Below are 16,190 nucleotides of genomic sequence, written 5' to 3' on the forward strand. Positions count from 1 at the left end.
TTAGAAATCGCCTGATCACACGAACTTGCTCGCGGGAAAACTTCAGAACAACTCTACCAGGGCCCGATTAAAAAGAAAATTTCTTCTGCATTAATCAACAATAGATGAGACCTTCGACAAATCACTGGCAATTTCATGTCAAATATTTTACTTGTTGTCTGTTTCAGGACAGTTGTAAAAGTTATTAAAATAATAAAAAAAAAGATTCACCCTAGACAATATGAGAATATAATATATTCAAATAATATAGTAGATTCACAATATACATACTTCTCCCTTATACTTTATGATGGCCGCTACACAGGATACGATTATTTGTGCAAATTCACGATGTGTAGTATGTTTGAGCAAACTTGCGCACCAATTTCGTACGTTATGTTTGAAGGTATTTGCGCAAACACAGATTTGCACAAATAATCGTATCCTGGGCTTATAGTATACTAAAAGCTACGTTGAAAGATAACTGAGACAATTATCCAAAATTCCAAGATTCCAAATATCTCCAGGACCGTTAATTTTGCGCAAGATTCAAGCAAGAACATTTTGAGCAAACTTCGAGAAGATTATCCTAGTGCTGCTCTTTTATTTGCAGCTTATATTTTTATGCTTTTTATATTTTCATTATTTATATTTTATATAAAATACAATTGAATTGTTTTTATCTAAGGAGAGAGAATGTGTTTACATTTTCTTTGCATTTACCCCAATCCAAACATTACATTAATGACACTGTACATGTTGATCCTATCGTTACAATGATAATGTTCCAATTTAAAGTTTTATCATAAAAAATAGATAAATCATTGAATGCAAATCTTAAAAGTACATATTATGTTATACTTATTTCATAAAGGAGTAATACGCAATATTTCAATCTAAATTATTTGAAGCAGACTTTAACGTTATAGATCAACATAACGTTGAAATTACAGTTTTCAGTTAAAACAGTGAACTTTTTTTTTTTCAAATAAGTAAAAACATATAATCGGAACCAAAAATAAAAAATCAAGACGCACAAATTGGTTTGTACATATTTTTTATCAATTATTGATAGTTGAAAAAATAAATTGATATCGAATTCGTTTTCACTTCCACATATCCAAAGAATTCAAATGAACTATATCATTATTACTTTGTCAATGACATACAATTATTTGATAATAAAACAGGGGAAATCTAAAGCTGTGAGAATTTGAGTTTTCAAGTTGTCAAGAACATTACATGGCTATTTATGAAAAATTTTAATTATATAATAATCTTTAAATGTACTCTGCAATTTATTCCTCTTCTCATTAAGTGAGCGAATATGCATGAATTCAAAAATGTTGAAGTTTTATTATTTTGATAATTTAAAGTGACTCATAAATTTCCTTCATTCAAATCCTTACTAAAATTTCTAAAAACAACTAAATTTTTAAATAATATAATAAATATATTAAAATGTATCTACATCTTTGTACTTTATTCAATATCGAGCTACTTTGATAATAAAATATCTCTAATCAACAAGCTAAATTTTCACTAAAGAATTTGTGATTAAGAGCTTCTGCTGCTGTGATTCTAGTGAAAGGGTTAACATCTAACAGTTTTGATAAAAGATCATATGTTGAATCAGGAAAATCTTCTGCGCTCCTCTTCTGAAAATTAATGCTTAACACATTAAAATTTAATGTAATGTAATTAGAATATTTATAACATTAAAATTAAATCATTTGTACAATCAATTACTGTAATTTGTTTTAAAATTTACATATGCTAATTATGACATAACTTCTAATCAATAAAATGGAATTTTCATTAAGCCATGCAAAACGATTTCAACTATACTACATTCAAATCCAAAGATAAAAAAAAATTGAAATAAATAAAAGAAGTGTTTCACTCAACATATGTAGTGTATAAAAAAACTAAATGTTAAAACATCAGAGAAATAACTCACTTTGAACTTCAAGTAGCTTTTATTGAAACAATCTCTTTGCCTTAAAATTGTGCAGACTTCCCTCAAATTACTTTCTTTTAAATGTGGGCAATCCATAGTAATTGATCTCTCTGAAAAGTAATTCAAAATAGTTAATATACTGAAACAAGTATATTTAAATTGCACTAATATGTTATAATATCTTTCAAAACTTTTATTAAATATAAAAAACAAACATTTCCATTTTCAAACTAATACTAAATTATATATAATATAATATTAGTATATATATTAGTAATACTCACTCAATAATGTAGCTAAGTTCTTTATTTTTGTTGTACCAAAGAGAGTTATTTGTTCCGCTAATGCTGTCAAATCATCAGGAGCATCAAAAAAGGGATAGCATCGTGACAAAATACATAATAATATTATTCCAACTGCCCAAATATCCACAGCTTTTAACAAATAAAAGAAGAATAAGTTACATAGGATAAAAAACAGGTAAAAGATTAGTTACATAAATATTAATTGCACATATCAGGAACAATTTTAACTATGTTATAGATAGTGATTTTTATTCAGGCTGTTAATTAAGCCAATATATTGTAATAGTTTTTTTTAATAGTAATCAACTATTGAAACATACCTGTAGTTTGATCAGTATATTTTAACAAGACTTCAGGTGGACGAAACCCTCTAGTTCCATTTCTATTGGCTGGAATAGGTTTTCTGCTTCTACAAATTAGACAGACACAAGACTTTCCAAGGCATTCACACATTTTTTCTGCTTTGATTTTATTTTTATTATTATTCTGAATACTAGATTTTAATGCTAGTAACGACTTTCTGCTATCTCGCAGCCTGGCATTTGTGTTATATTTAACTTTACTACTGGCTTCTACATTAGTTGACACTTTTTCTATATTCTTGCTTGACAATGAGTTTGCTATATTATTTTTTTCATTTTGCAATTTTTCCGGGATAGGAGAACTAACTTGAGTATTTGATTTTGTATCAAATAAATTTGATACGCTATTTCTTTTGGGTAAGGGAGATGTAAATGTAAATGCCTAAAAGTATATAATTCTCTTGAACAATAAATAAAACTAAATATACATATGAATTATAGCTAAATTTTAAAGATTAACACGAAATTACCTTATTTTGTTCTGAATCCATTAAATTACTTCTTAAACCCAACCTAAGCATGGTACGTCTATCATTTGATACCAAAGAGTTTCTCCTATTTTGGGTTAGGCTATTACTATTTAAATTATTTGATGGCTTTAGTGGGGACTTAATTAAGAATTTATCTAATGTCTTAGGTGTTGTAATAGTTTTATTAGTATCCAATGCTACTTTTTTCCTAACTTGTGCAGGAGATGCTTCGCCTTTGTGATCATTCTAAATAAATATAATCTCAATAATAATTATAAATGGTTATGACAGAATTAGTTTATATAAAATGCATTAAAGAAACTGACATATACCTCACAGTCACTAGCACGCTTTCTTTTATGATCAATGGTAGGAGTAAGGGGGATCAATTTTGGCATTGAAGACATTTTATCATCCACATGATGTGCTAAACCCATATCAACTAACAAAAACCTAAAATGATAAAATGATAAAGCAAAAGTCAAATGATTTATTGATCCTCATAATTAGCAATAATTACTCTTTATTTTTTCTGTCATACAGAAAGTTATCAGGTTTAACATCACGGTGTATTATATTAAATGTATGCACTCGACATAGAGCAATCAGTAAATTTCTAAGATATAATTGGGTCTCTGCAGGTCCCATATCTAGTAAATAATTCTATAAAAAAAAAAAAACAAAAAAAAATTGTTTAATAACGCAATTATGATTTTACGATTATATATATATAATATATGAATACATTTATCTATATATAAATATAAAGTTCCAGCTAATAAATACAAACCGTAAAATCATCATGTTCTAGATACGGCATAACAAATACTACAGAATCCAAATTTCGCATACAGAAATGTAATTTTACTACATTGTCACACCCACTGCAAAATTGATAAATTATTAAAATGAATACAAAAATTGTCAATAGTCTTCTTAATACGGTACCCGGCTTTCTGCAAACACATCAATTCTCTTTCAATTCGCTTGGGGTGAGATGTTGGTAATAAATACTTTATTGCAAACTTTTGTCTCTCTGCAAATGCTAAATCATTCTCTGATTTTAATGTAGATAAGTAAACTGAACTAAAGGTTCCAGAACCTATGCAATTGTGTATTTCAAATATTTCATCCAGCCTTGGTAATGATTTTAACATAATTTCTATTCGTGGATCTAAAAAATTAAAATATTTTCTTCAGATTTTACATTTACTTCCTAGCAGATTCAAATTGAATTAAAAAATGATTGACTATATAAGGCATATGCTTTAGGCATATGCATATGCATACTATAAAAGGCAATGCTAGATAATAACGACATGTTTTCAACTATTAATTAATTGCATCTTTTTGCTCCCAATCTTATTAATATGGTAATGTTATAAAACTTATTTGAGGCATTTCCAAGAAATTTATAAGACAATTGTCATAATAAGGATGTTGAATTAAAATTAATTAGCTCAGAATAAAACTAATATTACTACTAAATCAAATATAAGAGTGTAAATTTTATGATTTACCATGGCTAAAGCGCTTTTCATTATCGTCTGCTGAACTAGAATATTTATCATCGTTTGCATCTTGGGAATTCACTATTAAACTCGACATTTCTAATTTATAACATGAATTGTTTTTATTAATTTAAAGTAAATATAAAAATTGCGATACGTTTATTATAAAATATATGTGACTGCATCATCTTAAGAATAAAAGCGGGAAGCAACAGATGTTTCAATGTTATTACAGAATACAGATGTTTTTGACATTTAGCGATTGTTTCTTATGTTGGCTTTCTTATCATTCCCCAGCCAAGTTCACTCTAAAAGCAAATGTCAAATTATTTGTGTAGAAACGTCAAAAACAGTTTTATTAGAGAAGTTGAATTTTATAGAATTTTTTTTTGATTTATAAATGTATTTATAGAAAATAAAATTTTAAACTATGGGTAATTCTAATATGAAACAGCATTATGAAAATGCACGAAAAACTGGTGTATTAAAGATTTCGAACAGTAAATTGAAAGAATTTCCTCCTCAGCTCAAGCCATTGAATAGTGTACTGAGATCACTTGACTTGTCTGATAACAGATTTGATGCACTGCCCTCTGATATAAGTCATTTTCAACATTTGAAACAACTAAACATAAGTTGTAATAAATTAACACATTTACCAAATGAAATCGGTCTCATTATTAAATTAGAAACTCTCAATGCCAACAACAACTTCATTAATTCCTTACCTAATTCATTGTCTAAATTAAAAAATTTAAAGCAAGTAACATTAAGTGATAATCAATTAGAATCTTTTCCTACTATGCTATGTGGTCTGAAGCATCTTGATTCTCTTGATTTATCCAGGAATAAAATATCAATGGTTCCTGATGAAGTATCAAAGTTATATGTAATGGAATTAATACTCAATCAAAATCAGATATCATTTTTATCCGATTCAATTGCTGATTGTCCTCGACTGAAAACTTTAAGACTAGAGGAAAATTGCTTACCCGTGGAACAAGTTCACCCTAAAATATTGATCGAGTCTAAAATATCTACATTGTGTCTTGATGGAAATTTATTCGATAATAAGCAGCTGCAAAATGTGGAAGGATATGAAAACTATATGGAACGATACACTGCTGTAAAAAAGAAAATGTTTTAATTTAAGGTATTATTAGTAATATTGTTCTATATTTAAATTTGTTTATTATTCCATATATATTTAGTTATAAAAATATTTATTGTATATATGTAGAAATTTTGCTATTCACTTATTTATAGTCATATAATATAGGTCATGCATATTCACATTATGATTAAAAGTGTACATAACTGAGTATTGATGTTAATTTGTTATTAATAAAACTTACTTTATGGCACCTTGAACATGTGCTATTTCTTTTTATTTATTACTATTAAATATTAATCGAATTAATTATTAATTACTGTAAACATGTGATCAAAAATTTTCTAAAATATGTATAGAAATATTACCACAATCTGCCTAATTTTATAAACCTAATTTAAGACAATCTTTTCAAATAATATAAAAATAATTTATTGGTAAAGATGTGTAATAATTGTTTTATTCCACAATGGTTTAAATATTTATGTAGCTTACATTTTTGCAAAACAATATTGACTTTGTCTCGAGCTAGTGACTCGAGCATGACAATAATAATTTTGAAATTCATTTTTATATAATCAGTACATTGCTGTATGGAAAAAATCTCACAATTAAGAACATTCGTGTAACATGTGACTAGAATTGAACGTTCAATAGATCCAAGGAAATTTTTATATAATTTTGCGTTTTATAATCATAAATAACAAGGTTGGCACATTATAATAATATATTTTATAAATTATGTTGATTAGAAATATTAGAAACTTCTATAAGGTTAAATAAGAAAGTATTCCAAATCTAGTTTTATTTAAATAAATGATTGTTTTTTTTAAGATTAATAAGATATGGATGATTTATCAACAGTTTTTTAAAAATCGCAAAAAAAGGAATAAATTTAAAACTGCGGATGATGCATTGGATATCCTTGTGCTCTAAATCGTAGACTAGCAATGCTATTTGTGATACCTCCATAGTCATTTTGTAGATTATTAGTGTAATAAGGGACAACAGTCTGACTATGAGATCCATTTGCAAAACTACAAGATTGGGTCTGATAGTGATTTTGCGACTCATTTGTACTAAACCCAGGTGAATTATAATTATTATTGTAATATGGAGAAGTCTTTGCAAACATACCAGCCATCATGGTTGGATAATGATTAAAATTTGCTGTTTGAGATTTCCAATCAGAATAATGAGGAGCTATGCAATCTAATGCTTGCCGATGGTTAGGAATTGATGGGCAGGTTGAGCTGTCGTTGGTTCTCATTGGTGTCGCGGTCGGTGGTACTGGTGCGACCACCGTTTCGGGTGCAGAGGCATTGGAGCCGCGGGAAGAAAGCGCACTGCGTTCATTACGTCGAAATTTTGCTCGTCTATTTTGAAACCATACCTGAAAAAAAGATTATTAACACATCATAATATTGTCTAATATGTATTAGAAATTGTAGTGTAATTGGCATGTGAATACAACAGAATATAAAAGCGAAAAAGCTATCAGTTGGTAACGAACACTGCAATATAATTAGCAAAATGGTATAAATTTAATTTATATTTATAAGAAATGTAACCATAACATCTCAGGTTTGACGGGAGAGTACCGCATTTCTATTTTACGTTTCGGATTTTTTAGAGGCAATATTTGTCTCGAATTTGCTTTTTTTATACCGAATTCTCTCGAACTTATTTTACTACAAATATTTTTGATATTCTGAGACATATGAATCAAATCCCATTGGTCTAACATAATAAATCTTTCCCCTTTGGCAGGCTCTCTTGCTGTTAGATTATCACGGTAGGTTACAGCTACCTTACTGTTAGATTACCTTATTATGAGATTTTGTTCAATTAATATTAAATACAATATTTTAAAAAACCTTCAATTGTTTGTTTTGCAAAAGAACACAAAGCTATATCGAATGTGAAGAATGATCAATTTGATATCACGATGAAACCTTCATTTCTTTAATTATTACTAGTAAATCTTCTCTAATTATTACTTGTACTCTAGCTTCGCTGAGTCCAACCCGAACCGCCAATTCTTCTCTAACAAACGCATCAGGATAATGAGTGCGTTCGAAAACGCGCTCCAGGGCAGCTAATTGACCTGCACTAAATGTCGTTCGATTTCTGCGCGGTTTTTTTGAACTGCTTCGAGGTATATTTTCAGTTCCGATTTCTGTTAAACCAGCAGGCGAAGGCTCATTGTCTTCACTTCCATCGTTGACGCTGCCGTCGGATTCGTCACCTGATAATAATTTGAATTAATTATTAATGGACCCATTTACAGAATATAGAAATGAACAATTTTTTGCATTTGAAAATAGATTGATTTTTTAAAATGTGCTCAAATTCATAAATTATATTACATTATTGCTTGAACAGTAAAGGGTGTCATATCATGAAAATATACATACAAAATTTGAAATTACTTCGACTAATATAATTAAAAGCTAGATACTATTTGCCGTATGACTTAAATACTAAGAGAATAAATATCATACCAGTGGAATAATTAGATATTCTATACTTTAGGAATTATATACTTTATACAATTAATTACTAAAACAATTTTTTCATAAGCGTTTTTTTCAAAACTCTGAAATGATGCCCAGTCTGAATTTTATTTTGAATTTATAAAGACAAACATTTGCGGCCAAACCGCAAAATGTGAAATTTGTGATTGAAAGAAAAATCTTCGAAATTCTAAAATAAATAATATAATTGATTGTTTCTCAAAATGAAATATACTGCTTGTTTTGTAGCAACCGCTGTGGTGTTACGCTAATAGCTTAGTCCTAGAAATTAATGAACCAAATACACAAAAGTAATTACCGCCGAGAAGAAAACATAAGAATTCCAAACTCAGCAATTTGTTAGATTTATTTTTATACATTTTGTGTTTGGTCAATTAACTAAGTAATTAGGACATCGCCTATAACCTATCGACAATTAAATTTTATACTAAGAACACAAATATATTAAATATTATCAATTCAAATATTAAAATAAAAAAAATTTTTTTTTGATAAATATATGACATTAAATACGAAAATAGGATAATACAATAAAGAATATCAAATACGAATGGAACGAATACAAAAAAAACATTCCTTAATCCTGATATGCATATGATGCTGTACATGCTAATCAGGCAATTTTTATTCCTACCCAATTCTGATATGTTTAAAAAAATGAAAATATTTTAAAAATTCAAGATTTTAATATTTAAATAATTATACTGGAAGCGACCATATTTTTTTAAATAAATAATATTTTAAACTATTTATGGTTTGGACAAATCCAGTAATCGCGAAATTATATCAAAATTATATATAGTAATCGCAAAATTATATCAAAAGACAATTTTTATTCCTACCCAATTTTGATATGTTTAAAAAAAAATGAAAATATTTTAAAAATTCAAGATTTTATTATTTAAATAATTATACTGGAAGCGACCATATTTTTTAAAATAAACTATTTAAAATAAACTATTTATGGTTTGGACAAATCCAGTAATCGCGAAATTATATCAAAATGTATTTATTTACGCAAAGAAAAATTATATAGTATAATATTATGATTAAAATAAAATATAATGGTATGTTTACAACATGATCTTTAATAGGAACTATAATAACTAGCACAATTAAGTAAGAAAGAGTCGCTCAGAACCTTTAGTGCTTATAATTATTCAATAATATATATTACTGCAATTATAAATATGTTGTCAAACTTATTATTCATTAAATGTCTGAATTGACCTCTCATCAGTGCATATTCTTATGAATATTATCGATCTATTATTAAAATAATTAAAACAAATAAAAATCATTTTGAAAAATAGCCTTTTTTCAGTTTCAATAAAATTCTAGTTTGATTGAAATCTTTCGAACAAATCTCATTCATCCTAGTACTCATTTATTACTACTGAGCCGCTACTTCTACTTTGCCGTAATTTCACAATTATGATGGGTTCAAACTACAAAATTTGAACATAAAATGCGAAAAATGGGATATAGAAATTGAATTTCATAATTATTGCAATCAAAAATCTGTATATAAACTGCAAATAGCAAAACCTATAGATAAAATTCAAAGGGCACAAATAAAATTTTTATATCGTTAGCTGCAAAAATATCTTGCTTAATATTTTTTAATATGTAAAATGATATTTTGAAAAGAATATTAGTAGATAAATTATTAATAATATTACTATTGAAAGTGAAAAAGTTACACTAGATACTTATAAATTCATTTTTTTATTATAATTAGTTAGCTTCTTACTATATGTTTAGTATTTCGGGGGTTAGAAAATAAGAGTTTACTTTTGTCGAATTAAATTCAATTATCTTCAAATTTTATCAATTTTTGTGAAATATAATATAAGATGATTGAATGCAATATAGTAAAGGGTCCGCCATATAACTTTTTTTTATTGGTAGCAATTTAGAATTTTTTGACAGTCATTTAAAAGTTAGACAGCCATTTCAATGAAATTATTTTCGAGTATTAACCAGATGGATTGCACTTTCAAATAGAAAAGATTTAGATTGAGAAAACATTTAGTAGTTTATATATAGCATTTTCAAAAAAAAAGTTAACTGACGGACCCTATAGAAATCAAAATATCAAATCATCAAATATTTACCATCAGTTATCCTAAGATTTTTGCTGTTCTCAAGCTGCAGCAAATTATTAACAGTAAATCTTCGTGAATTTTCACATGTACTATTGGCATTCGCCACCAAAGTTTGCATTAATTCCATATTATTTCCCGAATTTTCCGCAAGTCCATTAGTTTGTAATGAATTTATTTCACGCGACGCCTGTTGATTCGGCATTGGCAGATATGCATCAGGAGGAAAACCGTAACCCAACATATTAAATATATAATTAAATTTTGTTTTTAAATTTAATTATGATAATGGCTATTATTATCCACAAAAAATTTCTTCTTTGGCTAGAACAATGGAAACATGCCCAATGGCAGAGAAGAAAAGAACTTTACAGCACAAATGATTAAATTTATTTAATTAAAATATTTTAACAATATTAAAATATTAAATTATTATTGTTTAAATGCACCAGAATTATAAATTATTAATTTCACAAATATTATCAGAACATTTTTATTAAATGTGATTATTTAAAAAAAAATTATTTAGCAAAATGTCTTTCCAATAATAACTTTAATTTATTCCAACTATGCAGTTCAATTAATTCGATAGGTCACTGATGCATGATTTAGTTTTTGTTACTTTATTTTTCAAACAATTTCTTAATAAACTTTTCAAATTTAACAATATTAAATTTGTTTATTGTGTGTAAAAATTATTTAATAACTATATCAACTTAATCATTTAAACTTTAACGTTGTCAATTTCATTTACAGTTATCATTTTAAATTATACATAAAACCACACAATTGACAATTCACTGTACACATTGCACAATTTATTTTATTTTTTATTAAATCGTCCTCCAAATTAAATTCAATTTCATTATCGAACGAAAACAATTTATCAACATTAAAATAATCTCGGCGGCGTTGTTTCAAATTAAAACTGATTTATTCAACTTATTAAGTCGAATTAACGAATCGTGTTAACTAAGTTAGAGATTCAGCACTTGACTAATAGACGGTTGACAATTTCGAAATTGGAACTCTTCATTTGCCCCCACTTTTCCGAAAAATCTTTTGGGCGGATGCAAATGAGTTAATTTTAGCTCAAGTTTTATGAAAACGTTCATATGTGATGCAGGTTGTTTTCCTTCAAATACGCCCATAGGCAGATCTATTGGTCCAAGGAAGGAAAACAGGGTGTTTAAGATGCACTAATAAATATATCAAAGTCTTATTAGATTAGGCGATGATTTCTGGTACGATTGAAATGTGGTAATCGAAATTAGTTCTAATTTCTTGTTGGCACGAATAATAGGTATTGTAAAATTTAGAGAGTTTAATTGGAAAAAACTTATTTTATTAGAATAGGTGTTAAATTGAGATAAAGGTGTTAAGCCTTGTTGGTTGAATAAATAGAAAAGATTTGTCATTACAAGATCACATATTAGCTACATTTTTAGGTAATTTCGAATTAGATATTGTGATATATGTCAGCGTTAAGTAAAGCTCTGACTGAAAATTATTTACTTATCATATTTGAAGAATCTTCAAAACATAGGCAATTGATATAAGATAGATTCATATAGAATATAGAATAAAAAAAAACTGGGATAAAAAATATCGCAAATTATCGACGGTTTATATAGTTAAAAGAACGATATTAGCTAAACGGTATTAGCTAAAAGAAAAATATAGGATAAAACATTTACCTACAAGTGAGACGTAAAAGGTTTTAAAAAAATGCTCCTATACCGAAAACTTTCCTTCGGGCAGACAACCAATAATAACATATATTATAATAAATTAATAATAATAATTTATATATATATATATATATATATTATTCTCAACACAAAAAACTAAATCAATTAATCAAAAAGATATAAGCATAAAAAGCCACTTAAATGTGATTATTGTTTTACTTAATATTTTATGTCAATAAAATATTAAATTTTTTATGCTATAATATTTCAGAATTGTTGCAAAATATTTCACATATAATAATATTTTTGGTAATTTGGAACGGTTTGATTCGGCCATTTCTTTACCTTGGAGGTTGCACAGGCATCGCAAGCAATTTAAAAAGCTTAAAAGCTCTCTGTGCATATATAAACTTGAAAAGCTCGTTTAAAATTGTTGAAGGTTATAATTATAAAGCCAAGCTTGTGAACAAGTGTCTTATTATTTTTCATTATAAATATTAACATTATCATAAACATATCTTCGAAAAAGTGCTTCGAAAAATATTATATTATTTAGATGCTTTAGTTACGCAAAAATTAGCATTAGCAATCGGTCATAAAAACCATTTAATTTATTAATTTATTTTCAAGTTACTCAAGAATTAAGTTTGTATATAAATTTTATATCAGAATAAGTAGTCATCACTAGTGATAGTATGAGAAAAGCATCAAAATCAAAATTGGTTTTGATATTTTGCATATTATTCTCAATTGATTTTATTTATCACACAAATCAAATTATTTTATATCTTTAATTTACTCCTAAATTATTTAACTCCGCCTGCAGGATGCTCTTTGAGATCGTATGGGCGGAGCGGAAAAGTTATAAATAAACATCTTTTTAACTCACACACTAAGAAATTATTTTCTTGAATGTGAAAATGACAATGTGAAAAGATCTACTATAATATATTGTTATTTAAATGTTATTTGCTGAAAAATATTTTGAATTTTTTGCTTAGTGTTTTGGATATTCAAGCCCGCAACATTGATTGGACAACTTGATTTACGAAATAGTGTAGTTTGGTTTCTTGAGAAATACAGGGATCCTAAAAAATTATGGACCTACCTAAAGAAGTTGAACTACTTTTAGGAAGAAATCTATATCAAACAAAGTAGAATGTTGATGAGTAGTAATTAATAGACAAATGATAAAATAGTGAAATGGTAAAGATTGTTGAAAAAAATTGAGGAATAGTATATTCGCACCTTTTTTAAAAAAAAAATCAATTGAATAAACAGATAATTTGCTTTAGATATACTGGTGTGTATGGCCATATTAATCAATAAAAAATACCCTGTTAAAACTAATTATTACTTTATTAAATTATTATTAGGTATACCTCACTATTAAGCAAATTAAATATTTCACAAATCTATCTATACGTATCGAAATCAACTATGATTAACTAATTAGAGTAAAATATTTATTTCTGCAAAAAACGAAGCCTAAACTCATTGTACATAATATTATGCATTATTATATTATAACTGAAAACATTATATAATGATTAATTAACTTTAACAATTATTAAAAAAATGTAAAAAATATTATAAAATATTAGTTCTATATGCAAAAAAAAATCAAATAAAAATATCAATAATTTATATTTTTTGTATCTTATGATATAAATATCATACATACATGTACATACATTGTAATGCAAATCTCCAAAAGTAATATGTCGTTAAAAATTTAATTGCCTCATGGAGTATTTTCATTTTACTACAACTGAATACTCGATGTAAACATAAGCTTTAACCACAGTTTTATGTTATGATTTATATTTAACCTTTTGAGTTTCGGGTGATTTTCAACAAATCGTGAATCATTTTAATGACTCTTATTTTAAGAGCGTCGCTTACTGGAAATTGATGTTCATCAGACAGGAGTTTGATAAAAAAGACATATTTGAAAAATATTTTAAAACCTACATAAAGATATAGCTTAAAAACTCTTATAATACAGATAGTCAAGACAATTACGTATGAATTACCATAACTAATATAGAAATTAAAGAAAAGGCCACGCTCCTATAAGGTCTACTCAGATCAATCTTCACAAATTGTTTTCAACAAATTGCTATTTTTTATATTGAATAATTGCTAATTTAAATATACTTCAAAACTTGCATTGATTTGAGATATAATACTTGTTCAGGTTCAAGAAAAATATGTTTGTGCTAAACAAAAATATTGTGTGTAGTCAAATAATTAATATTTTCAATTTATGTTCCTAAATCCGCAAATACCTGCAAATGCAAAAATATATCATCATGAACTCAAACATAAGTTTGTTGTTATTTATTATATACGAGTTTCATTATCATAAAAGTTTTTCATACAATCTAGGCCAACTTTTAAATCGCTTATGTTAGGAATCTAGTCAGAATCCTATAAGAATCACTCAAATTCTTTGTGTTTGTAATTCCGTTATAAAACGCTTGTTTTCTTTTCGTTTCGCTAATTGAGATTTGTGTGAAATGTCTCAGAGTACAAATTAACTCGTTCAGATGTGACGCGATTTTAAAATAAAGTCCTCACATTAAGCGACTCCTTTGAAAGCTTTTGATGACTCTTTAACTAATAGAGTCAGTGATCTTTATCAGAATATCACAGTCGAAAAATTGTAAGAGAACATTTTTATAGACAAGCGTACAAGTTTCTGCAATTTATGTAGTTAGTTATATAATTAAGCTAATATTTCATGGCACACCATTTGTTGCTAATTTGCAGTTCTAATTTTATGTACTAGGTTAGAAAAAAATGTACAAATGCAAATTATTAACTTTCTGAAGGATATGATTATGATTTCGCCAGAAAATTTAATTTGCTTATAGTAGGTTTTCTCAAGGTTTCAAGTCATTCTGATTCGTTTGACACCAAAATGCAAGAGGTCTATGTATAAGTGCGTATGTCTTCCAAAATTTGACCTTTTATGTACATTTTGCCAAAAATGGCTAGCAAAAATAGCTTGAAAAATATCAGTTAATAACCATGGTGATTAGTTTTTGGTGATGATAAGCCGGCCATTTCTTTGTACTTATTTGTGGATTTTTCTGGCGATTTTGATGAAACTTTGTATGAGGATAAAGTTCATGGTTTAAAATTTAAAGTGATTCCCAAAGTGGTCCATATGGACTCCCATGGGTCCATGGCAACTTTCAAGGGGTCCGTGGCAGGGAAAACAAAATTTGGGGGTCCACCCATCAACCTCGCATATCTCCGAAACTGTTGAATGTTTCAACTTAAAAATTTGTCAAATATTTAGTAAAGTATAGTAAAGTGTTGATGTGTAGCTCATCAATCTTGCATATCTGAAAACTATTGCTTGTTCCAACTTTAAATTTCTATCAAATATTTAGTAAAGTGTAATAACAATGTGTGTCAAGTTTCATCTAAATCGAATTATGCATTTTTGAAAACGTACAAACTGTTTTAAAACTAGTATTGAGAGCGGAGCCATCAGCCACTCATCGACCTGGCATATCTCAAAAACTATTGAATGACCAACTTAAAATTTTGATCATAAAAAATAACAAAAAGAAAAATATGAATTGGGCTCCTCAGCGTCCATATACAGATCTCAGATCTCTTGCTGAATTTTGTGGCAAAGTACAAATCGTACTAAAAAAAATGGTTTCGAAAAGTTCCAGCAACTAAGCCAGCAGTGTTCAACATTTCCTAAATCTGGAAGATCACACTAATTCTGTAATCATTGAAAAGTAAGATTCTAGGGAAGGCTAAAAAATAAGATTCCAAAAGACAACAATCAAGACATGTAACTTTGGACATACCAACTACATCTTTGGAGAACTGAGCTGAATTGGTGTATCACTCATTGGAGTAACATACGAAAATTTTGCACTATATTTCTATTTGTTTATTTATAATTGTGATTGAAGGAATTAAGATATTGCATTCTGAATTACAATTATAAAAAATTTGTTGGTTGACACTCGGTGTACGAGTTCGAATTGCATTAATCGTTTCCAGTCCATTCACGCTATCCTGGTAGTATTTATTTTCCTGGTTTATTTTCGTGGTGACGCGATATCAAAACGATCGCGGCGTTCGTTCATCCGCTATTTCAGTTGTCAGTCGGTAATTTTATTTACAA

The 16,190-nt window shown here is 27.5% G+C and overlaps 3 protein-coding genes across 3 annotated transcripts; 1 reads left to right on the top strand and 2 right to left on the bottom strand.

The window, feature by feature from the left end:
* Positions 1-1,458: 1,458 nt before the first annotated feature.
* Positions 1,459-4,798, bottom strand: LOC113385134 (cell cycle protein kinase spo4-like). Its single transcript, XM_026622945.1, has 10 exons — positions 4,597-4,798; positions 4,025-4,250; positions 3,867-3,960; positions 3,597-3,739; positions 3,409-3,529; positions 3,077-3,322; positions 2,565-2,988; positions 2,224-2,373; positions 1,940-2,049; positions 1,459-1,637 (listed from the first exon to the last, which is right to left on the bottom strand). The coding sequence occupies exons 1-10, from the start codon at positions 4,682-4,684 to the stop codon at positions 1,503-1,505; spliced, it is 1,737 nt and encodes a 578-aa protein (XP_026478730.1). The 5' UTR covers positions 4,685-4,798; the 3' UTR covers positions 1,459-1,502.
* A 179-nt stretch (positions 4,799-4,977) lies between these two features.
* On the top strand, positions 4,978-5,734 carry LOC113385342 (leucine-rich repeat-containing protein 57-like). Its single transcript, XM_026623183.1, has one exon. The coding sequence runs from the start codon at positions 5,018-5,020 to the stop codon at positions 5,732-5,734; it is 717 nt and encodes a 238-aa protein (XP_026478968.1). The 5' UTR covers positions 4,978-5,017.
* Positions 5,735-6,593: 859 nt separating this feature from the next.
* On the bottom strand, positions 6,594-10,584 carry LOC113385993 (paired box protein Pax-6-like). Its single transcript, XM_026623808.1, has 3 exons — positions 10,353-10,584; positions 7,699-7,946; positions 6,594-7,091 (listed from the first exon to the last, which is right to left on the bottom strand). The coding sequence occupies exons 1-3, from the start codon at positions 10,582-10,584 to the stop codon at positions 6,594-6,596; spliced, it is 978 nt and encodes a 325-aa protein (XP_026479593.1).
* Between the last annotated feature and the right edge of the window lie 5,606 nt (positions 10,585-16,190).

Source organism: Ctenocephalides felis, unplaced genomic scaffold (assembly GCF_003426905.1).
Source record: "Ctenocephalides felis isolate EL2017-DRISC unplaced genomic scaffold, ASM342690v1 CF-g0.4_SCAFFOLD_03571, whole genome shotgun sequence".
NCBI lineage: Eukaryota > Metazoa > Arthropoda > Insecta > Siphonaptera > Pulicidae > Ctenocephalides > Ctenocephalides felis.